At 35.5% G+C, this 26,492-nt stretch overlaps 1 protein-coding gene across 1 annotated transcript; it reads left to right on the top strand.

Moving 5' to 3' along the window:
• The first annotated feature begins 9,206 nt into the window (after positions 1 to 9,206).
• Positions 9,207 to 26,090, top strand: LOC125663126 (fibrinogen-like protein A). The gene is made up of 6 exons (XM_056147580.1): positions 9,207 to 9,258; positions 13,211 to 13,321; positions 20,277 to 20,407; positions 21,971 to 22,067; positions 23,885 to 24,049; positions 25,858 to 26,090. The coding sequence occupies exons 3-6, from the start codon at positions 20,348 to 20,350 to the stop codon at positions 26,088 to 26,090; spliced, it is 555 nt and encodes a 184-aa protein (XP_056003555.1). The 5' UTR covers positions 9,207 to 9,258; positions 13,211 to 13,321; positions 20,277 to 20,347.
• Positions 26,091 to 26,492: the final 402 nt, after the last annotated feature.

Consider the following 26,492-nt stretch of genomic DNA (forward strand, 5'->3'; position numbering starts at 1 on the left):
GATCATAAAAAATCTTAACCTTCATTCCAAATCTAAATATTGCGATGAAATGATTGAGATTGAGACGTGCATCATTCCAAAGTGTAATTGTTATACAGTATTGTTTCATCAAATTTCTAGTGGTGCAAATTCAGAGTTTCAGTTCTAATGTAAAACGTACACGGTACCAATTTTGATGCACCAGATGCGCATTTCGACAAATAATGTCTCTTCAGTGATGCAGACAATTTAGATTTGAGTCTGACTTCGGGTTTGTCGTACTGGAAATTGTTGTATTTTTTGTGTTATTTATGAGATTGATCGTAATATCTTCACTTTTCATATAAAACATTAATATTACTTTTTATGTTCCGGTAAATCACAAGTTCTGGTTGTTATTTTTATACTGTGAAATTGAATGCATAAATTACAATATTTTACATTGTTTATTAGTGTTTCAGCTCTTCATACTATTCCCATTCTCATTACAGGACGAAAACCACAAACCGAAGAATGCGGTAAGCAATTTTTAACAATATGTTAAAGGAGCATTAGCTGTGAAAGTGACGGCACCCCCCAATTCCTTCAATAACATCATAATGTATATAAATGATTAATACAAAGAGTTTTTTGTACAAACAGAAGAGAAACCCATTAAATGTACCTTAGATAACCAATATATAAAGAAGAATTATTGTCTTGCAAGACAGTTATTATTTAATCACCAAAATCGGATATTCATGTGTCTGTTTTGAGGGGTAAAAATGTTTAACATCATTACCTACTGGAGTTATTACTGCAATATATAAGTTGGGGCAATTTTCATTGAATTAGAACCCCATGGGGACCCTGGTTAGAATAGGTCCTCAGTACCATTTGCTTGTGGTAAGAGGCGACTAAATGGGGCGGTCCTTCGGATGAGACCAAAAAGAAGAGGTCCCGTGTCACAGCAGGTGTGGCACAATAAAGATCCCTCCCTGCTCGATGGCCATAAGCGCCGAGCATGGGCCTAAATTTTGCAGCCCTTAACCGGCAGTGGTGACGTCTCCATATGAGTGAAATATTCTCGAGAGGGACGTTAAACAATATTCAAACTATCACCGAATTAGATTTTTTGTGACAAAACTGCAGATAATGCTCCTTTAACGGATGGCAAGTGTACACTAATGAGTAGAGAGATGGAAAGGAAGTAGCATTTATTGAAGACATATCATAGGTATATCGTAGATTAATGACCACGGCATTCATTTGATCTTTGCAATAACCGTGGTAGAATAGACCAATCCCCATGTAGAAAATGTCCCTGGTGTCCTTCATTTTTGTTTAACATCTTCTACATGGAGAATGATTCGTACACAGTAAAGATATAGAGCACACGACAGATGTTACCGGCAATAGACGGGGGGAGGGGGTGTATGAGATGGAAACAAGGAACATTAAAAAACTTGTACTCAAGATATATAATTCTAATTAAAAGTAGTGATTTGTTTCCTTGCAGTAATCGATCACTGTGCTTCCTCTCCGTGTAAACATGAAGGGATTTGTACATCCGGTTCAACAACGTTTTCATGTCAGTGTGCACATGGCTATAAAGGAAAGATGTGTGAAGGTATGTGTTTTAGCTGTGTGTGTTATGATGGATGTGATCTCCGAAGATTTACCGCTATGCTGGACATCATATTGACCTTATTACGAAAATAAATGACATTTAAGGAAAGAATGACGTTATCAAGCATCCATACTGTCTATGGGGAAGCGGAACAAATCATTCTATTATGAGAATATGTGTGAAAGCATAATTTATTGTATCAACATGTGTCCCCAGTCCTTGCGTTTAAAATGAAAATATACTAGAGTTCCTAGGGGTTCGTATTTCCTCTCTTCTTGATTTGTTATTCCTTATGAAATTTTTGAAATTGATCACTGACCATTATCTGCATTTGCTTTTTCAATTATATGATTCCTACTCATGATCACGATTATCTTTACTAGATGAAAAGGTGGAGACAACAATTCGCCATCAATCTCATAAATTCTTTGAATAGTGTTTAGTCACACCACATGCAAACACCAAATGTGGGATCAAGTGTCTAAGAATGTTGCTATCCATTGATGGCTGGTCACGTGACGCACGTGGCCTATATCTTGATCCTATATAAACCACTCTGAATGTAGAAGATTAAACGTACATAAAGAATAAAATGCACAAGCTAATTTCTATTAATACAGATAATTCAACTGATAATATTTTATTTTCGTTTTACAGACATCGATCACTGTGCCTGTTCTCCATGTACAAATAATGGAACGTGCACTTCCGGTCCAACAACGTTCTCATGTCAGTGCGCACATGGCTTTATAGGAGACACATGTAGAGGTACATGTTCTGCTTTTCCAGATATCTTCCGCTGTCACCACAATTAAGATTTTTTTTAAACAAAAGTTCTATTACATTCTAGTAATACATTCCAAACATATATACAACTGGTTCGAACTATTTTACTTCTAATATTTCATGGTTTTCACAACAACTGAGAAAAGCATTCCAAAATATTGATGAATGTAATTTAGAGGGACTCAATCATGTTTCCTTAATAGAAAAGCGAAATGAATAGAGAATATAACGTGCTAAAATTTATATCATATCCAGGGATCCGTGTTTGCCCAACTATTTTGTTTCATTGCTTATAGGAGTTATGAGATTGATCACTGTTCGTTATCTTCACCTTTGGTATGTCATATGAACCCGTGTAGCGGCCGGAAGGCCCAAGGCACGAAGAATGATATGGGTTCCGAGGACTCCACTTTTTCATACTTATTGATAAATATTGTAAACATGCAGTAGAATCTATTTGAATGCGATTTTTTAAAGCTGATATGGGGTTCGAGGGCTAATGTTACATAATTCTATTATTTTTCTTGTATGTGGGTTAATGTATTGCATTTCATTAAACGAAATGATCAACGGTATGATACTGCAATACTTAATCTAGTTGATATCTTTAAAAACTGCATAAATTCATAAATATACACAATAAAATGCCTTTCCCTGTGTATTCCGCGGGTTATCCCCCCTGTAATCTGTAATGCTAGCTACCTTCATCAACCGATAAAACAACAAAGAAAGGATTGTATTATGTAAATATTTGCGATAAAGGATCAGTACTCTTGCTAGAGGAATATAACACTTATTGAGGTGCCTAACATGGACTGATCGGAAAAGAATTGAAATCAGGTATAAGAGGAAAATTAAAATCTCGGATAAGACTTGTCAAAACAAACGTGAAAATAATATTATACTCACTGTTTACTTTCTTTATTGTAACCGATTTATTTCCTGATTTTACAGACACCGATCACTGTGCCTCTTCTCCATGTAAACATAACGGCACGTGTACTTCCGGTCCAACAACGTTTTCATGTCAGTGTGCAGATGGCTTTATCGGAGAAACGTGTGGAGGTATGTGTTTTGCTATGAGTGGTATGACGAATGCACATTCATCATTATCAGAGATCTACGTCTATGCAGTAACGATGTATTGACATTGTAAGGAAACATTTCATTATATTCTTCACGTTCAAATGACAACATTGAAATATATCATCTACTTTGATTACAGTTGAACAAAATACTGACCATTGACACTTACGAAATATCATTGCAGACATCGACCACTGTGCCTCTTCTCCATGTAAACATAACGGAACATGTACTTCCGGTCCAACAACGTTCTCATGTCAGTGTGCAGATGGCTTTATCGGAGACACATGTGGAGGTATATATTTTGATATGAGTGGTATGACGAATGTGCTTATCAGGGATTTACGTCTATGCAGTAACGATGTATTGACATTGTTACAAAATCAGCAATTTCTCAAGAACCACTGAGCCAGAAAAGCTGAGATATATATGAAAGCTTCCTGATATAGTGCAGATTCTACATTGTTTAAATCATGGCCCCGGGGGTCGGATGGGGCCACAATAGGGGATCAAAGTTTTACATACAAATTTATAGGAAAAATCTTTTTCTCAAGAACCACTGAGGCAGAAAAGCTGATATTTATATGAAAGCTTCCTGATATAGTGCATATTCTAAGTTGTTAAAATCATAGTCTTATTGCACGTACGAGATCGCCATGTTGTTACAGCTAGTTATATATTCATATAAAAGGTCAATCGGGGATAGCCGTGTTAACGTAAACAACAATGGAGGCCTGCGTTATTCTTGAAGTCGTACACTGCGGATCTTTTTGATTGGCATTTTTTAATTTTGGTATATAATATATAGATATATCTTTAAACAAAATGGATACTGGCGACCAGACTTGTAATCTGTATGATTTCTCTCATTGGAAAATAAAGGCGTTGCGTTCATTTCTGAGCAGCAGAGGACTGTCGATAATAACTTATATAGCTCTCGCTTTTGCCACAAGTAAACTACACATGCCTACAGCTGTAAAGATAGAGAAATCGAAGTTAGATTCCTACAATTTTTCTTAAGAGTTGGTGAAGTTGTATATTGCCTGATCCGTTGTTAATTTTTGATGGGATATGGGGCTCACGGCGGATGTGACCGGTCAACAGGGGATGCTTACTCCTCCTAGGCACCTGATCCCACCCTGGTGTGTCCAGGGATCCGTGTTTGCCCAACTATCTATTTTGTATTGCTTGTAGGAATTATGAGATTGATCACTGTTCGTTATCTTCACCTTGCATAAGTGTGGGAGGGGGGGGGACGAAAAACAAGGAATGTTTCCTTGAACACCAGATTTTATAAGTGGTGTAACTTACCCCGATGCCTGCCAGGAGGGGTCAAGAAGGTGGCATGAAGAAATGTGAAATGTTGGAATAATGTACTAAAACCTATGTCGGCCATTATTCAGTGAAATGGCTCTAAAAGATTCATAAATCCAGAATGTAGGGTATATTTTTGTCACTGCTCTTTTCCACCCTAGCATTCTTTTTCTATTAATTGTCACAATTATTACATTCAGTGACACAGTGTCTCCCGGGCATATTTGTGAAAGAATTTACTTCTAAATGTGTTGATAAAGATTGCAAACTTGCACACAAAACCAAACAATACAAAATGAAAGGAATGGAAAAGGTGAGAACTGTCAAAATGTATGCATTTCTTACTATCATGAGATCTAACAACTTATTTTGCAAGCAAATGATAAAAATCAGTGATGACTATCTGAAATTCTTACCGTAAAGAACTCTCTGATAATAAAAGGCTCCCCCATTCCATTTTTTTTAATTAGAGAGCTATACTGTAGCTTACAGTACAGAGTGGTGACAAAATGAGTTGTTGTTTTTTTCACTATATACTCATTATTTTATTGAAATCCAACTTTTTTCAAAAACCTTTCTTCATGTCATTTCTGCACTAATATTGAATTGGGGAAATTTTTATTGACTTGCAAAATTCCTTACACTTTCTTGTCGTAATATTGAAATAATTTTCAGACCATCCATCCTAAAAAATGACATTTAAAACACAAGTATAAAATTTCAAAACTCGTCACTACTATATATCCTTAGTAAGGTGAGAGCCGAAATGTTTCATGCTAAATCAATATAAACTCATTTCTGAAATGGATAGTTGAAAAATTAAATGTAAGAAATTCTGCATCCATTTGTAAATTTCCTCAAAATTGAACCAAAAGTGACACCAAATTAAATTTTGGAAAAAAAGTTGAATATTGATTAAATATATATTGGAAAAAATAAAAACAAACACTCACTTTTGTCACCACTCCAAAGTATATAACACGTAGCTGGACTCCTTGTTGGTTTACCCCCCCCCCCTTCTCCACAGAAAAAAAAGTCTAGAGAACAACAATGCTGAAATACGGTTACCAATTTAATTAAAGAAACACAGTGGTGTCCCACTCGGGATTAAAAAGATATATTGTATATACATATATACATGTATATATAAATTTAAGGTGAACACGGTGTGATGAGCAATAAGATATCACGACAATGTTGGTGTGGGTGGCACACAATTAAGAAAGATATAAAATAATATTGAATGTAACTTAATCAAATTCTGTTCCGATCGCTATCCGCATACTTAGACCTTACCAATACTAATCGTTTAAACTTTGTATGCACCCAATTTAATAAAAAAAAAATGACGTGTTTTTACAGACAAGTTTCTTTTCGTTTGACTCGATGTTTACTGCAGAGCGAAGGCCCGGATGTTCAATCTATCCCCGATTGACCTTTGACACGACATGACGGTGGAGCGTGTAATAGGACTATGCCCCCCCCGGGGGTTGGATGGGGCCACAATAGGGGATCTAAGTTTTAGATACAAATATTTAGGAAAAATCTTTAAAAATCTTCTTCTCAAGAACCACTGAGCCAGAAAAGCTTAGATTTATATGAAAGCTTCCTGATATAGTGTAGATTCTCAATTCTTAAAATCATGGTCCCCGGGGGTCGGATAGGGCCACAATAGGGGATCAAAGTTTTACATACAAATATATAGGAAAAATCTTTAAAATTCTTTTTCTCAAGATTAACTGAGCCAGAAAAGCTGAGATTTATATGAAAGCTTCCTGATATAGTGCAGATTCGAAATTGTTAATATCATGCCCCCCGGGGGTCGGATGGAGCCACAATAACGGATCAAAGTTTTACATACAAATATATAGGAAAAATCTTTAAAACTCTTTTTTCCCAACAACCACTGAGCTAGAAAAGCTGAAATTTATATGAAAGCTTCCTGATATAGTGCAGATTCAGGTTTGTTAAAATCATGGCCCCCTGGGATAGGATGGGGCCACAATAAGGGATCAAAGTTTTACATACAAAAATATAGGAAAAATCTTTAAAAATCTTCTCAAGAACCATTGGGCCAAAGAAGTTCACATTTACATGAAAGCTTTCTGACATAGTGTAGATTCAGGATTGCAAAAACCATGGCCTCCAGGGGTAGGTTTGGGGCCATAATAGGGACTACGGATTTTACATGCAAATAGATATGGAAAGCCTTCTGATATGGACCAAGGTGACTCAGGTGAGCGATGTGGCCCATGGGCCTCTTGTTTCATCTAAGTAATTTGAGGTAACATGACTGATTTATTTCTGATTTTGCAGACATAAACCACTGTGCCTCTTCTCCATGTAAACATAACGGAACATGTACTTCCGGTCTAACAACGTTCTCATGTCAGTGTGCAGATGGCTTTATCGGAGACACGTGTGGAGGTATGTGTTTTGCTATGAGTGGTATGACGAATGTGCTTATCAGCGATTTACGTCTATGCAGTAACGATGTATTGACATTGTAAGAAAACATGTCATTATATTCTTCACGTTTAAAGGACAACATTGAAATATATCATCTACTTTGATTACAGTTTAACAAAATACTGACCATTGACACTTACGAAATATCATTGCAGACATCGACCACTGTGCCTCTTCTCCATGTAAACATAACGGAACATGTACTTCCGGTCCAACAACGTTCTCGTGTCAGTGTGCAGATGGCTTTATCGGAGACACATGTGGAGGTATGTGTTTTGATATGAGTGGTATGACGAATGTGCTTATCAGGGATTTACGTCTATGCAGTAACGATGTATTGACATTGTTACAGAATCAGCAATTTCTGTGGAAATGAGGGGGTTATTTGTATTCGGTCTTTCCTATCCCCCTCGTTTCTGTCCAAGCCTTCATAAAGTATGTGGGAAATCAGTCGCACTTCGGTTTGAATTTATTTCAGTTTACAGTTGATGTCAATCGTTCAAAAACTTGCATAAATCAATCCATAAATGATTTCCCCGCAAGTGAATCCAATTGAAACCATTCATTCTACATTAAATCGATGATAATCGTCGTCATTTTAAATAATACATCCTTTCCCCTGTCACATTCCCATCCATGACCAATAATGAATAAAGCGCATGCGTCTCATCATTTTGGAAAACAGCTAGAGGCCTAAGAGGGGATAAATGTCTTATTTTAAAATATAACCTTTTCAGTTCATTTTCTCATCACACACATGTCAATGCACTTATCCTTCTGAATATGAAAATAATGAATATACAGAAAACGAAACAGATAAAAGGGACGTTGTAAATTACATAAATAGCTCTAAGTGTTTGGTGGAAGGAAAAATGAAAGAAAATGTAATTTTGAATGGTTTCAATGGGAATCTGTCAATCACTTGCGGATAAAATATTCATGGATTGATTTATGCAAGGTGAAGATAACGAACAGTGATCAATCTCATAACTCCTATAAGCAATACAAAATAGATAGTTTGACAAACACGGACCCCTGGACACACCTGAGGTGGGATCAGGTTCCTAGGAGGAGTAAGCATCCCCTGTTGTTTATGTAAATTTTCGAACGATTCACACTAACTGGAACCTTAAATAAATTCAAACCGAAGCGCGACTAATTTTCCACACTTGGGCAGAAACGAGGGGGCATCGGAAAGACCGAATGTGAATAACCCCACGTTTCCACAGAAATTACAAAAGCAGCAATACTGGTCAATGACATTTGCGAAACCTCATTTTTGAAATCTTAAATCAGAGAAATCAAAATATTAATGAAAAAGCAGAATAAAATTCTCCATTATAAGAGCATTTGTGAAAGCATGTTATGGTGAATCTTACCTATACCCCACTCTTTGTGTAAGACGTGATAATATACAACACTGAGAAATGGTCAGATGGTGTTTTTCTGTTACGTATGATATGATATTGCACTGTACTTGAGAGAATATTGAAAGTGTTACAAAAAGCGTTACAATAATTATGAATTCCTAAAAAAATATTTCCTTTTATCTCCAAAAAAATATTTCATTATATTCAAAACACATACGTTGGATTCTTGCTATTTTGCTTTAATACTATGTATCTCCATATGAGTGGAATATTCTCGATAGTACCGGGACCTTAAACAATATTCAATCAATCAATTAAGTGAGAAAAGGTCAAACATTGACTCAAATAATCACCATAGTTGCCATTTTTATCTCTTGATTGCTCACATTCGCCTTTTACCAGATACGTTGATAGGAAATGAAACATTCCCTTTATGAAAGATGTAAAAATAAAAATCATGGAATTAAAACAACGAAACACACTCACTGTTTACCTTGAGCTATCATGACCGAGTTTTTTCTTCTTATTTTGCAGACATCGATCACTGTGCCTCTTTTCCATGTAAACATAACGGAACATGTACTTCCGGTTCAACAACGTTCTCATGTCAGTGTGCAGGTGACTTTATCGGAGACACGTGCGGAGGTATGTGCTTTACTGAGATTAATATGATAACAGCTTTCCAGATATACTATGCATAACTTGGTCCGCATTTTCTTCAACTATAATAAACAGCTTGTAATATTGAAATGAAGCTACCTGAAATATTTCATTGACTTTACTCCGGTCATTTAAGGTTTCGGAACTGAATTTCAAAGAAATGTGAAAGAAACCACTTTAAAACGAGAATACATGCGAAAGCATGAAAGGTGAAGATAACGAACAGTCAGATATACTATGCATAACTTGGTCCGCATTCTCTTCAACTATACTAAACAGCTTGTAATATTGAAAACAAGCTACCTGGAATATTTCATTGACTTTACTCCGTTTATTTAAGGTTTGGGAACTGATTTTATAAGAAATGTAAAAGAAACCACTTTAAAACGAAAATACATACGAAAACATGAAAGGTGAAGATAACGAACAGTCAGATATACTATGCATAACTTGGTCCGCATTCTCTTCAACTATACTAAACAGCTTGTAATATTGAAAACAAGCTACCTGGAATATTTCATTGACTTTACTCCGGTCATTTAAGGTTTGGGAACTGATTTTATAAGAAATGTAAAAGAAACCACTTTAAAACGAAAATATATACGAAAACATGAAAGGTGAAGATAACGAACAATGATCAATTTCATAAATATCATAAGCAATACATAATAGATACTTGGGCACACATGGACCCCCGGACACACCAGAGGTGGGATCAGGTGCCTAGGAGGAGTAAGCATCCCCTGTCGACCGGTCACACCCGCCCTCAGCCCAGCATGTTGTACTGCATCTATAAATATACCACGAAATTGAATCGAAAATAAATAAATAACTGAGATTCAGTATTCATGCACTGAAATAGAGCACTCGTAAGGTGCCTACATATTGACTTATAGTCAGTAGGACACACCTGAAGTTGTGATAGCCTTGTAATGTTGACATGTGGGTGCTTATTCCACCTACGCACATAATCCCACCTCTGGTATATCAAAGGGTCTGTGTTTCCCAACTCTTTATTCTGTATTCCTTATAGGGGTTATGACATTGATCACTGTTTATTATCTTCACTTTCCATTCGCTGTTCATTATCTTCAGTTTATATTCCATAGTGATGATCAAAATAGCATTTACTTTACGAGAAAGCGCATTTATGAAACAGCTCTTGAATATACAAGGGTGTGTGTTTCCCACTTCTTTATTTTGTATTCATTATAGGAGTTATGATTGATTGATTGAAAGTTGTTTAGCGTCCCTCTCGAGAATATTTCACTAATATGGAGACGTCACCACTGCGGGTGAAGGGCTGCAAATGTAGGCCTCTGCTCGGCGCTTATGGCCTTTGAACAGGGAGGGAAATTTATCGTGCCACACCTGCTGTGACGCCGGACTGCGGTTTTTCTGGTCTCATCCGAAGGACCACCCCATTCATTTCCTTTTTACGACAAGCAAGGGGTACCGAGGACCTATAGGAGTTATGAAATTGATCACTGTTCCTTATCTTCACCTTTCATTCTCTGTTCATTATCTTCACTTTTTGAAATCTAGCCAAAAACAAAACCAATAGATTACCATTTAAGTTTTACATTACGATTCCCATGGTCGATGCATCTGGTGGTGGACTGTTAGTCCCCGAGGGTCTCTATAGCCCAATGGCTAAGTACTTCGTTGCTAGCTTTAAAATACTGACAACTCAACTGTATGACAAACGGGATGATTTCAGCTTCTCCATCCTCAACTTCCCATATTTATGTAGCAATATTCCATTATCACCTGCATATGGTGTTTATGTCTCTCAACTGATTCGATATACAAGAGCTTGTTCTGCGTATAGTCAGTTTTTAAATCGAGGTAAGCTACTGACAAACACTTTGATGGTACAGGGGTTTCAATAGTTTCGATTGAAGTCAGCATGGCGCAAATTCTATGGTCGTTACAACGATCTAGTTCGTCCATAGAACCTATCATTTGGTCAAATGCTGTCTGATATGTCTCATACCGATTGTTAGACCTTTCTTGGTACACTGATTTTGACTCAGGATAACTCAGGTTACCTGATCAGGATATAGGGCTCATGGCGGGTGTGACCGGTCGAAAGGGGATGCTTACTCCTCCTAGGCACCTGATCCCACCTCTGATGTGTCCAGGGGTCCGTGTTTGCCTAATTATCTATTTTGTATTGCTTATAGGAGTTTTGAGATTGATCACTGTTCGTTATCTTTCATGTATATTTAATTGCTGTGATAAAATTGATAAATTCAGTTTAAAGGTAAGGATTATCCTCCTCATGCATAGCTCTGACCTTTAGACGAAACTTAGACTCCTGTCTTTGGCACTCTGTTTTATTTCTTACAAGTTTATTATTTCGGATTTCGAATATTTCGGTTGAGCGTTACTGAAGAGACACTATTTGTCGAAATGCGCATCTGCTGCATCAACATTGGTACCGTATAAGTTTTACATTAACATATTGATGATCAAAATAGCAGTTACTTGAAAAAGCGAAGATATGAAACAGTAATCAGTTTCCTTTACAGATAAACAAGAGGCCCACAGGCCTTATCGGTCACCTGAATACTAGTGAAAAAGTATCACTACTTTCATGGGTTATGAAATGTAGAAAACATTTCCTGTTCTGAATATATAAGCTAAAATCTGATGTCCAGCAACAGGTGTTCTTAAAACTTCACTGTCCTCAAAAGTGCATACACTGATGAAAGGTTTTAAATAATAGGTGTATTAAATTAAAACATCAAAATATATGACTAATTTGCACTCATTCTAAAGTCATAGTCCTGGGTTATGAAATTCACCATTGTTTGTAAATCCTATTTTGCTATTCCTAAGTATGCATTTAAATTGTATACAATATCAGTTAACTTACACATAAATACTATATACTAAATTTGGCCCCGACCGGGGGTCAAATCTCTTACTCTGGGGAAAATCAAATTTACAATTTTGATAGAAGACTACCTGTTCTTTCCATTTAGTTCCAATTCAGTATCAAAACACTAACGAAAATGTTATTTAAGTGTTTTACAAATAAACACTATATAACAAGTTTGGGTCCGCCCTGGGGTCAGAACCCCTACCCCGGGATCATAAAATTTACAATTTTGGTAAGTTCTTGAGAAGAAGATTTTTGAAAATTGGTTAATTTTGGACAGTTTTTGCCCCGCCCCTAGGGCCCCAGGGGAGCTACAGTCCTGACATTTACAATTTATGTCCCCTATTTTCTAAACATACAAAATTTGAAAATAATTGGAATGATAGTTATCAAGAAGAAGTTAAAAATGTCTATTGTTCACACATTTAATAACTGACCATTTTGGCCCCACCCTGATACCAAAACCCCTACCCCTGGAATAATCAAATTTACAATTTTGGTAAAGACTACCTGTTCTTCCTAAATATCTATTTACTATCAATTTAGTATCAATAGCATTATAGAAGATGTAATTTAAGATTTTTACACATAAACACAATATACCAATTTTGGCCCCGCTCTGGGGTCAGAACACCTACCCCGGGGATCATGAAATTTACAATTTGGTAGAGGCCTTACTGCTCTACATCACTATGCATTTAGTTTTTCTTACATGTGTGTGGTTCTTGAGAAGAAGGGTTTTGAAAATTGGTAAATTTTAGACAGTTGTTGCCCCACCCCTAGGGCTCCAGGGGTGCTGGAGTTCTGAAATTTACAATTTATGTCCCCCTTGTTCCAATGATGCTTCATACCAAATTTGAAAAGAATTGGACAAGTAGTTATTAAGAAGTTAAAAATGTTCAATTGTTAACGCACGACGTACGACGACGGACGAAACTCAATTGCAATAGGTCACCTGAGTTTACTCAGGTGACCTAAAAATGGAGAGGTCAAACATTTCTTCATGTAAGTGATTTGAGCTAACATGACTGATTTATTTCTCATTTGAAGGCACCGATCACTGTGCCTCTTCTCCATGTAAACATAACGGAACGTGTACTTCCGGTCCAACAACGTTCTCATGTCAGTGTGTAGATGGCTTTATCGGAAACACCTGTGGAGGTATGTGTTCTACTATGTGTCTTATGATGAATATGCTTATCAGGGAATTTGACTTCTTTTCAATAGCGTTAAAGATGTTATCTAGTTGTTTTACACAAAAACTATATTTTTCAAGTGTGCTTCCACCACAGAGTCAAATATAGAATTGTGGTATGATTAGTTTTTCTTAGGAATGCGTGGTTCTAGAGATTTTGAGTGGGTTTTTCAAAAGTTTTGCTAAAATTGTAATTAAGAGAAGCTGTCAGTAATCATTGAGAATTTTCTTTAAAAAAGTGGAAAGTGCAAAAATAACAAATCTGAATGAAACTCTCACACGTTTGTGTATGGTAATAATCAATGTTAAAAAAGTGAAAATTACTGGAACCATGCATCGTGTTTCCATGGCAACGGACCGTACCCACAGTTAAATCATTAGATGTTGAGTTTTTAATCTTTTCACAAATATTTCTAATAAAACAATTTCCCAACAATGTACATTGAATGGAAATTCAAGAAAGCACTTAGATTATTGTACTTGTGATTGAAAACATGTGTATTTTCTTGATTATTCTTAAAAATAAATCATAAATTAAGGTAAAAAAGAGCATTTATGACTTCTTTTCAGACACTATTTTCTCTGAAACGCAGCAGGGCTGACATTAATTCTACATGCGGTTTTTAAGACAGTTATTTATACTACCAACATAGTAAATAAAAACAGTTAAACAATTTACCCTCTTTTGTAAAACTCCTCAAAACTCTTCACTAGGGCCTACTATTTTACACAATTATTACCCCCCTTGATGTGAACTCTCTAGAATTAAAGGAAGAAATGAATGAATATCACTTTGCAGACAACATAAAAAATTATGGATGGTCAGTAAGGAATTCATTTAACAGGAAACTTGAAAGGTGATGTAGAGATTAGCCTATTTTTCTGTAAATTAAATTTGATATGTTAGTTAATAGTGAAGTCAGAATCCATGTAATCATTCCAAATTCATACAAACTGTCCCAATGACAGATATATCTAGTAAATTAATAGTAAACACCGGTAAATAAGATTCCAAGTATGTCTAGTGTAGAACACTTGTTTCTCTTTAAAAATAAAACAAAGAATATCTAAATCATTTTCTACACTCAATCAGTATCAATGCTGACGTCACACTTTCACCTCATATTGCGTCATACTCAACATGCATTGTGACGCACTTTTTGTGTATTCAAAGTATTTCATTCTCACTGAAATAATTTATCTTCTATCAAATGGTCAATGTAATTTCTATTATAATGCAATTCATATTTCAAAATATTGTATACGTAACGATGTGGATTGTTGTTCTGATGATAAGGGAGAAGGGGTGATATTTTGTTGGTAGATCCTCTAACAAATATCCCATTCCTATATCATTATTTGGCTATGAGTATAGCACACACGTTTTACAATTACAAATTCTGTAATTCGTGTATTTTAGACCACATCTATATTTTAAATGTAATAAAACAATACACTTCATAGAGATTTCGATATAGAAATACTTGAGACCTACTTATTCCAACATCTTACATGTATGTATCAAAAAATCAATTTCTCTTTTTTCAGTGAGTATTTGTTTTCGATAACATAATCAATGTTTCCTAAATTATGCTCTTAAAACAAGGCACGTAGAACCAGGATGGAGGTGGGGAGGGGAAGGTGACCTATTTTTGATATGTTAATTTTTGCTTTGTTTTTACTTACCCCCCCCCCTCCCTAGATTTTGCATTCGAAGTTAGGGAATGATAACACTATTTAGGTTTCAATTCTTATAGTCATGCATTTGGGTGGGTTTTTTTATTTTTATTTTTTTAATTTTGATTGCTTGTCAATAATCATTCAAAATTCCTGTGCGTTTTTTTATTTATTTTTATTTATCCCGATCCCCATCTGCCCCCCCCCCCTTGGAAAATTATAGGCCTAATATGTGTCAGAAACTCTCAAATTTAGACCAATGACTGTAAATGTGCTAATAACTTATTCATCTTCCGAAGACCCCTAATGTCGGCTTCAAATGAATTTATAAAACCGGAAAACGATATAAATCCTAGATATCATGTTACGAAGATTGCATAATTTGACTTCAAATCTGTTGCCTAATGTGATATACATGTATTTGTATCTGGTAATAATTATTTAACAAACATGTGACTAGCAAGTGAACTTTTCATATTTGGTTAAATTAACACCTTTCATTTTCCTTTGGGGTACCTTAGTAACAAAGTTATTATCTCAGAGTTATCTCTCTTGGATTTATAAATAGGATTACCAGACGCACAACTTTTTCATACAGAATCTACTAAACCCAAAAATATTCAAGTTTTTCATGACTGTTTACTAGTCTGTAAATTATGTATAATGAATAATGATATGGTATAACCTAATAAATTGGGGGATGTATCACAAAACGTCTGTTTAACATCGACTTGACAGTGTAAACATTGCCGCAGCCGAGGCGGATCATGAATATTTAGAAAGTGGATTGAACTTTTGTCTTGAAAATTATGATTTTTTTTTTTTTTTTTTACCTCAGATTCATTCAGGATTGATTGTTCAAAGAAATAAACACAATATTAGATGAACTTTCATGGATTTGCGCTGCTATATCTGCTGTTACCTACATGTTTTATTTTTGACTGTCCGCTGCCGAAAGAAACCGACGCGGAACATTTAGATTCTTAAAATTAAATATCATAAATTCTATAAATATTTTATCTAAACCTATTGTTTCCAAATTATTTTTTTTTTGTTTGGTTTAAAGCGTGCATACTAGCCTAACTCTAACACGTGGCTTTGAATCATGTGCGTGTACATAGAGATATGCATCTTTACGTAATGGCGCTAGGCCTACGCAACGTCAAATCTTTGTGACGATATTTCTTTGTTCTCTTGAATATGTCATAAGGACCTTCTGTCATGCGCGCAATCATCTATAAACTATAATATATATAAACCACAGCAATATGTGATTTTAACAAAAAAATACACAGGTTCGTTAGAAGATAAAGATATATACAAGTTTAAATTAAATCCAAATGCAGTTTAGGTCAACTGATTAAATATGAAGGTCATTGGTTAATGCATGTGACCTTGAGATTGTAGGACAAAGTCATTTACAAGGTTCAATAGAAATTAGCATGTCATTAGAAAGTAATTGATGCACACAGAAGGCAAATGTTCTTGACCTAAATTAGATCATTAGCCTAGTAATTAGATAGATTTTCGAAAATGTAGCTGAACATGAAAAAAAATAATTGGTGTTTTGGTAAGGTCAGTAACAAAAAACTAAAAGTTGTTTAACTGATTTTATTTTTTTGAATAAAAATCTAACATTTGTTATTTCTTTCTATATGAAAGACCTTGCATGATTGTCTTGCGTTTCTGAAAAAAGTTAGCTAAAAAATATATTGTTTTATTGAATTTTTGACTGTATACAATGCAAGGTATGTTGGTTGCCATGACAACCATTTTTTGCTAAGGTATTTAACTTTCTTATTTCAACCAAATTTTATATAAGCCAGGGTTAGGGTTAGGGTTATATATGCATCTTATTATTTTAATTTTATTTATTTTGGACTTTAAAGAAGTATATTTCACTGTTTTTTTTCAAGGACGTTGTCCTTGTTACCATGGTAACAACAAAGTGATCAATAACTCTGTGTTATTTGAGTTTAAGTGACTCACACATGCGTTTTTAATAATTTCATTAATAACGCTACAACAAATTGTAGAATTTTTCAATATTTTTTTTTTGCACTTTCCAAAAAATTCTCCATGATTACTGACAGCTTCTCTTAAGTTCTCTTCTGAATCCCCTCTGAAAAAAAAAACAATGTTGTAGATTTGAATTGTTCAACAATTTCTAGCACTATCATAATTTTTTGTATCACCTTTGTGATGACTGATACTCAAGTAAGCAGCTACTAGTAAGCCTAGAGTATTCTCAAAGTAAAGCGTTCTAATACCTTTCTGACACACCACGCGCCCACTGTCGTCATAATGAGGCACTACAAATTACAATTGTTGAACGAATGTTGATTTGACGTGTCAAATACGGCATTTTTCAAGTTGTGAAAACATTATTGATTGCACACTAAGAGGAATTCCAAGGTTAATGGACTATTGGATTTACCTATATGAAAACATTTGACACTTATACTTATGAAAGAGCAATTTACACAATTTGAAAAAATTGAATACCCATTTCTATTTAAACACAAAAAGAATAATACAGTGCATAACAGCATTTACACAGGATTGTCATTGCAGTAAGTAAACGTACTGTAAAGTTTCAATACAACAGGGTAATGTTGATATTACGGGGTTTTTAAAAAATATCGTTTAAAGTAAGCATTTCGCAAATCTTATTGTCGTCATGTCGATCTAATTTGCCAATACACCCTGTCATTGGATCATGATCACTGTTCGTTATCTTCACCTTGCATGCTATCTGATGTGTTTGATAATATCTGTTAGGCCGCTCTTTTCACAAAGATTTTGACTTCGGATTACTCCGTTTAATTGGTCAATATATAGGGCCCACAGCGGGCGTGACTGGTCGACAGGCGATGTCTACTCCTTAGCACCTGGTGACACCTCTAGTATATGCAGTAGTCCGTGTTTGCCGAACTCTCTGTTTTGTATTCCTTATTGGAGTTATGAAATTGATAACTGTTCGTTGTGTTTCACTTTTTCTTAATACCGTTATCGGTTCTACATTTACGTTTAACAATTTTATATTGAACAGATGATCTAGTACGTAGTTACAAGTACATAATTACAGGGATTAAATTTGACTGCGTTATCTTTTCATAAACACATAGATATCAGCAGGGATTTTTGTTCGTTGTGTAATCGAGATAGTTTGGGCGATTTTATTTAATCGCTGGTCCCTTCGGCCCTCGTCGTTTATATATATGGTTTTGCTGTCTGGTGGAATTATCAAAGGCTGTAAGCGCCAAGCATAGGCCTAAATACAGGCCATGCCTTCATGTCAATTTTTAAAATCTGTCCTACACAGAGAGAGGGAGCTACTGAAGTAGTGTAAAAACCAGAGTTCTGGCAGAGATAATATACTATGGGCTCCTCACGGCTCCCCTGAGGAGCCTATGACGTCATCCATAACCATGGCAACAAACATTAAGCTTTTGATAACGGCAACAAAGAGGGTGGGGAATCCAATGACGTCGCAGTTGGACGGGCACCAAGACGACGGGGTCCCGTGTCACAGCATGTGTGACACGATAAAGAACCCTCCCTCCTCAAAGGCCATAAGCACCGATTTTGCAGCCCTTCACTTCCAAATGAGTGAAATATTCTTGAGAGGGATATTAAACAATATTTAATTAATCAATCAATCAAACATGTGCTTCTGTATGACGTCACTGCATGATTGCTATAAATAGATCACGGATGTACCTTAATAGAAAATGGAAAGTAGCACACTACCCCAGGATTTAAATATTGGTCTAACTTACGATAATGACGATAAAACACCTATAGGTTATCAGAATTACTGATAGAATCCTGCCACTTTCAGTAAGAAATAATTATTAAACATTTAAACACGAAACCCTCTAGACCATGTTTTACATTTGACACTGATGCTAAGCAGTTTTCTTTATAAGTTTATTTAACAGACGATTCTATCAGTGATTACCGTGCACATTAGTTTATGACCTTTCACATGGTGTATAAAAAACGTATGCGGCGTAGTGTGCTACTTTTGCAGTTTTATTTCAGTGTGTGACAGAGGAAAATAGGATCGACATGCTAAATAGAATGTTTTCCCGTTAAAAAATTGTCAATGAATGAAATCAACATACCTTCATAATATCAATGAATTCTCAGCGTTTCACATATATATTCCATATATCCCAATTCAATTATTTCAAATACTCCACCTTTTGTCGATATATTTACATGTCACACATTAACAAATTCCTTCCATGTGTCAAGGTCACTCGATGTATAGTCATTACGTCATCAGTTTACTTTTGATCAGACAGAAATTACACGAGAGAAGTATAACATTTCGAATTTCTTTAGATCTTAATAGCTGCATTGTTCTAGTTATTTAAGTTTTGAAATGGGGTTTATATCCCTAAACTGCTTTAATATGCAAGAACTTGTTCTACGTATGATCAGTTTTGAAATCGAGGCAGGCTACTAAGAAACAAGTTGGTGTCACAAGGGGTTCAACAGTCTGGTTTAAAGTTAGCATTTCGCAAAATCTAGGGTCGTTATAATGATTTAGTCTCCCAATACAACTTATCTTTGGGTCAAATGCTGTCTGACACGTTCCATGCCGATTGCTATGCCGTTTTGGCACATTGATTTTGACTTAGGTTAGTCGGTTTACCTGACCAAGATATAGGGCTCACAGTGGTTGTGACCGACCGACAGGGATGAGCCCATCTCTAGTTCATCCAGGATCCCGAGTTTGCCCAACTCCCTATTTTGTATTTATTATAAGAGAGTCGTGAGATCGATCATTGTTTGTTATTTTGACCTTTTATTTTGGTCTTAAAAGGTCCCGTGGTGATCCGGGTTAGAATAGGTCCTCAGTACCCCTTGCTTGTCGTAAAAGGCGACTAAATGAGGCGGTACGTTGGATGAGACCGCAAAAAACGAGGTACCGTGTCACAGGTGTGGTATGATAAAGATCCCTCCATGCTCAAAGGCTGTAAGCGCCGAGCATAGGCCTAAATATTGCAGCCCTTCACCGACAATGATGACGTCTCCATGTGTGTGAAATATTCTCGTGAGTGACGTTAAACAATATACAATCAATAGGTCTTAAAAGTATAATACTAAAGGTACAACACAAACAATGGAATAATAGAAGGATATGTCACTGAAGACAGATAATCCTATCAAGAAATATAATGAAACTAATATGTTTAGATAATATCAGTAATGGCTATGTTTATCTTCTAGTAAAACGTTGCATAGAGATATTACAAAGTGACGCAAACACGAAAGGAAAAGATGGGGTATATCCGATATATATGGATGGTGAAGAAAAGATGGTGTACTGCGACATGACAACGGAAGGAGGAGGATGGACGGTGAGTTTATATAACGTTCTCGGTTTTAAGGAATTATCGTTTATTAATGAAACAGTGGATATGAAATTATCACCCAAAACGAGACGTAACATATTTTGAATCAGTAAAAGCTTAAATTGATAATGCGACAGTTTTCAGGGAAATCATTGATGTACAGTCCCGACTAATTGCGTTTTAAAGGAGTTTTATGAAATGGAGAAAGAAAACTTCTTTGTAAGCAAACGTAGTGACTCATATGGTTTCCAAACAGATAACTCCTAAGGCTTCTTTGCATTTAAACTGTGGCATTTTATGAATAGCAATTATGGACCCGCGAACAGCCAATAGAGTTTGAGAAAGTATTTAAGTGAAACGACATTAAAAATGAGTTTAGATAATATATAAATGTATTAAATTGCTTATTCCTCCTAGGCACCTAATTCCACCTGTGGTATATCCAGGAGTCCGTGTTTGCACAACGCTCTATTTTGTATTACTTATATGTGTTAGTACATTGATTCATGTTCGTGATTTTTACCATTCATACATTGAATATTTTAGTATACATGTATATCCTGGTTATCTTTTAAAATGCTAATTGAAAAGCATATAATATAAAAGTGAAGATATTGAGCAATAATGAACAATCTCAAATCCCATACTGAATACAAGATGAAAAGCATGACAAATACTGACCTCTGGATACATCAGAGGAAATAGTATCTGCCTTAGACAAATAAGCATCTCCTGTTGACCGGTCACACCTGCAAAGAGCCCTATATCTTCATCAATTAAAACGCAATCCGTAGTCAAAGTAAGTATGGAAGTAACGAGCTACGAATCGGTATGGAAACGCATGAGACAATATTCGGTCCTGTGATAAGTTTCATTTGCAAATTATATCATTATGATTACAACATAGATTGCAAAATACTGACTTTAAACGAGACTGTTGAAATCTTTGTAACATCAACATACTTGTCAGTAGGTTGCCTCGATTAAAAAATTAATCATACACCGAACATTATCTCGTGTGTCGAATCATTTGAGACACAAAACACCGTTCTCAAGTAATGGAATATTTCTCCATAAATATTGGAAGAAATGAAGTTCTCCCGTTTGTCATAAAGGTTACTTGATAGTACTCTTTTAGCATGAAAAGCGAAGATAACGAAAAGTGATAAGTCTCATAACTGCTATAAGCAATACAAAATAGAAAGTTGGGCGAACAAGGACCCCCTGCTTAGTTGATGGTTCCCTTTTAACATCTATTTCTAATATTTTATTTCAAGTTCACTGGCATTTGTAGAATGACACTTGAATGAAAATGATTAATATTATTCAATAAATCGTCCTCGATATATCTCATTGTTGAATATAAGGGCAAAAGAGTTTGCTTTGTTCTCATATAGAAGCATCTTAATAAATTCTACCTTCATAAGAAAAAAACCCAAATCTTATTGAAGAAACAACTGTCTATGGTGTCAAAAGTTTACGATTTTACTTAATCCGTTAATCACAGACATATCCTGTGATGTATTTGAAGTTGCATGATTTTTTTTTTAATTTTCATTTTTTATACAGATAATCCAAAAAAGAGTGGATGGTTCTACAGATTTTTATAGAACCTGGGACAATTACAAAACTGGATTTGGAGAACCATCCAAGAATTACTGGATTGGTAGGTATACCACTGATAATGAGATCAAAGGTGTGACCTGTCGATAGGGGATGTTTACTCCTCCTAGGCACCTGGTCCCATACCTGGTATATCCAAGGGTCCATGTTAGCCCAACTTTCTATCCTGTATTGCTTATAGGAGTTATCAGATTGATCACTGTTCATATATATATATATATATATATATATATATATATATATATATATATATATATAAGCACTATGTTCCAACAACACCCGATACCTAAAAGTATCGGATCCACAATATGGATACAAGGTCAAATACAAAAAATTATACAAAGCACTAAAATGACCAACGACACGAACAAACAGATTGTCAAAATTTCGGGACGACTCGTCCCTTCTTCAGGATATATATAAACTGAGTATCACTGAAGAGACATTATTTGTCGAAATACGCATCTGGTGCATCAAAAAAAAATTGGTACCGTATAAGTTATATATATATATATATATATATATATATATATATGTGTGTGTGTGTGTGTGTGTGTGTGTGTGTGTGTGTGTTTGTGTGTGCGTGCGTGTATCTCGACATTTTGTCTATTAAATAAAGGACAGACATAAAAATACATATTATTCATATGAAATACATTTTATTCAAACACTTCTACACGAGAAGAAAAAAACCCTCTTCCTGTGGCATTCAATTCGACATTTAGATATATCGACGACGTTTTGTCTATTAACAATAATAACTGCCAGTCATATGTCGATTCAATATATCCTGCGAGCTCGAAATAAAAGACACCACAGAGTCGTCCACTTCTGCTTCATACTTAGATATTTTATTGAAAGTAGACATTAACGGCAAACTGACAACTCAATTATATGACAAACGGGATGATTTCAGCTAAATAATCGTCAACTTCCCATATTTATGTAGTAATATTCCATCATCACCTGCATATGGTGTTTATATCTCTCAACTGATTACGTACGTAAGAGCTTGTTCTGCGTATAGTCAGTTTTTAAATCGAAGCAAGCTATTCACAAACAAGTTGATGATACAAGGGTTTCAACAGTCTCCATTGAAGTGAGCATATCGTAAATTATATGGTCATTATAACGATATAGTCCGTCAATACAACAGAAAATTAGTTTGAATGCTGTCTGACGTGTTTCATACCGATTGGTAGGCCGCGCTTGGCACAATTATTTTAATTACAGATAACTCCGTTTACCTGATCAGAATCTAAAGCTCATGGCGGGTGTGACAGCTCGACAGGGGATGCCTACTCCTCCTTGGAACCTGATCCCAGCTCTGGTGTGTTCAGGGGTCCGTGTTTGCCCAACTATTTATTTTGTAAATGCTTATAGGAGTTATGAGATTGATCACTGTTCGTTATCTTCACCTTCCATGTTATATATATATATATATATATATATATATATATATATATATATATATATATATAAGGTAAAGGTGTCTTAGTCAAAAGTCTCATAAAAATCGAAATGAAAGGTCTGATTATGAACATCTATATATGAATATCGAATCCATATCTCCTTGAAAAGATGGAGATCAGGTTCAAGTTTTCCCTTCGATTGTGATGCCGACACTGATATCGTGGCAATAGCTTTCCGACCAATTGTGCCGGCGAGCTTAAAATTCATTTTGACAAGTTTGAAAGAATATGTGGGAAAACGTCTTCTGATATTCACAGAAAAAATAAAAAAATGTCCTAAAAGGCATATATATTTATTGTTTGTCTCTTATGTTACATTTATTGTTGGTGAACCCTTCTAATTCATCACTATGCGCCAATACTATTTTATCATTTTATATTTGAACAGGAAATGATGCAATCCACAATTTGACTAAGGCGAATAATCAGGAGCTTCGGGTAGATATCACGATGAATTCTGGTGAGAAAGTGTATTCCAAGTACTCCATATTCCGCGTCGGAGATGAGGCCAGTAAATACAGAATCTTCGTCAACGGATTTTCCGGAACGGCGCGTATGTATGTTTACATATCCTGATTCATCATAAGATATTATACATATATAATGCCCACAAAATATTATACAGACCCTGGGACGTACTACTATGCCAATGGAACCGTGAACTAACGCTAAACGTTTTGTGAATAAACGGTCTTGATTGTGCAAAGAACGTTGATCCGTTTGAGTACAATTATTTTTTGGCAAGAACAAAACAATCATTATCGAGAACAGAAGCTTGAAAATGCAGACAGAACGTTTTGTGTCGGTAACGGAACGCTTCTGGTCAAAATGAGAATGAACGGTTTGTGTCGGTAACGGAACGCTTCGGGTGAAAATGAGAATGAACGGCTTCGCCTCCTTTCTAATCCCCTTTCCGAACAATTCGGTATACAAAATCCCCGTATACAGAAGTTTCTTCATCTTTTAATGAACAAATTCCTTTTGCTTCTCACCGAGTGCAGCATTGACCTACAATGAATTCGTAATATCTTCGTCAGTTCTGATGACCTAGCGGGAACAGTTTGTTGGAAAGAACACTTTATTGAAAGCGGTTTTCGATGAGAATGGAAAAGTTTGATCTGAAACGTTCCGTTCCGCTTTCGTCTGAAATCGGAACACTTACGCTTTGAAGGGAATTGTTTGGTGTGGAAACATACCGATTCTAGACAATAACAGAACGGATCATTTGGTGCAGTGCGACACACTGCAATGTCAGTAAAAACGTCAGTCTGCGACCATTAAATTGGCATTGACGACAGCAAATAATTTACAAGGCGATATTTATGCCCTAATGCCTTCGTTCTATTATTATCACGTTATTCATGTACTTTTCATACACTACTTCGAAAGGAGCTCAAAACAGCGTTATTGACTCGTGGTATTGAAGGGGAAATTTAATATGTAGACACAAAATAATCGATTATTTGCAAGATATCAAAGTTCGTTCGCTGAAACTCGTCCGCGAAAAATGCAAAATCCAAGCTAAACCGGATATTGAAGCATTCAAATGAATTCGGAAAAATATGGAACTGAAAAATCCGGAAAATGTTTGGTACAATGTTAAATTGGCCATAACAAAGGATATCATACATTTATATCAGTTTACTGTATACGGTTGTTCCTAAAGCTTTGTTAAAAAGCTATACTTGTTATAACTATGTCATTAAATTTACAAATACAATCTGCCATGAGGTCGAATGCTGTCTGCCGTGCTCCATAATACTTGTTACATAGTTATTTAGCTCACCTAAGCCAAAGACTCATGTTAGTTTTCCCTGCTGTCTGTCCATGGCGTCGCCGTAAACTTGATATTTTCAGCTCAGCTTATCTTGAGAGGTTTAAAATTTTGAATATTACCGTACACCAGAAATGATGTTACCACACGTACCATGGCCATGGTTCTAAACCATATGCCACATGATGAAACTATGTCATTCAGTCGACTGAATGATCACTAAAAGGCCTGGAAAGGCGACTGGATGGTAGAGCTCCATTTTGCAATGGCATAGTTTCATCCCGTGTGTGCTTTTAATGACGAGTTAATAGAAATTAATGAAATGTGATCTAAAAGCCTCAGCAAAGTTATAATCATGATAAATATGTTACTCACTGGCATCAATGTTTTAAATATATATATATAATTCAATAAAAAAGCAGGAAAATATACAGTTCCAAAATATATTTTGGAACTGTATATTTTCCTGCTTTTTTATTGAATCATTTTGACTGTGTGATATCAACTCTTTCTATTTGGATTATATATATATATATATATATATATATATATATATATATATATATACTGACGATACTGTTTTGTAGGAAACGGTTTCATGGGCCTCGATGGAAGGAAGTTCAGTACACACGACAACGATAATGATAGTAGTGGTAGAATGAACTGCGCGTCACTATATGGCAGTGCGTGGTGGTACGCCGGCTGTGGTATCTCCGATCTGAACGGGAAGTACTGGATCTCTAATTACCAGTATTCCATGTATTGGAGTTTTAGGCGCTCAATAAAAGAGGTCATCATGATGATCAGAACAAAGAAATAAAATATCATATTTTACTTACTAGTCTTCTTTTTAATGACATATTCATCTCGCTTCCCACTGTTGTATTTTTATGTTCTTATGAGGCAGAATTTATTGAAAAGCTTCTATTTGAGAAGAATATAATTGACTGTGTCCATCAATTCGATATTTAGATGTATCGACGACTTCTTTATCTACTAACAATAATCATTTTCAGTCATACATCGATTCGATATATTCCAGTAATACACAACCGTCTACCACATCTTCGCCGCACTTTGATATTTAATTGAACATAGGTGGATGTCAGAAAGCGTTTGGCCCAATGATAGGTTGTATTGGCAAACCAAATGTTGAATTTATAGGAAACTGTTGAAACCCCTGTAACATTATCTTGTTTGACAGTAAGCTGCCTTGATTTAA

Source organism: Ostrea edulis, chromosome 8 (assembly GCF_947568905.1).
Source record: "Ostrea edulis chromosome 8, xbOstEdul1.1, whole genome shotgun sequence".
NCBI lineage: Eukaryota > Metazoa > Mollusca > Bivalvia > Ostreida > Ostreidae > Ostrea > Ostrea edulis.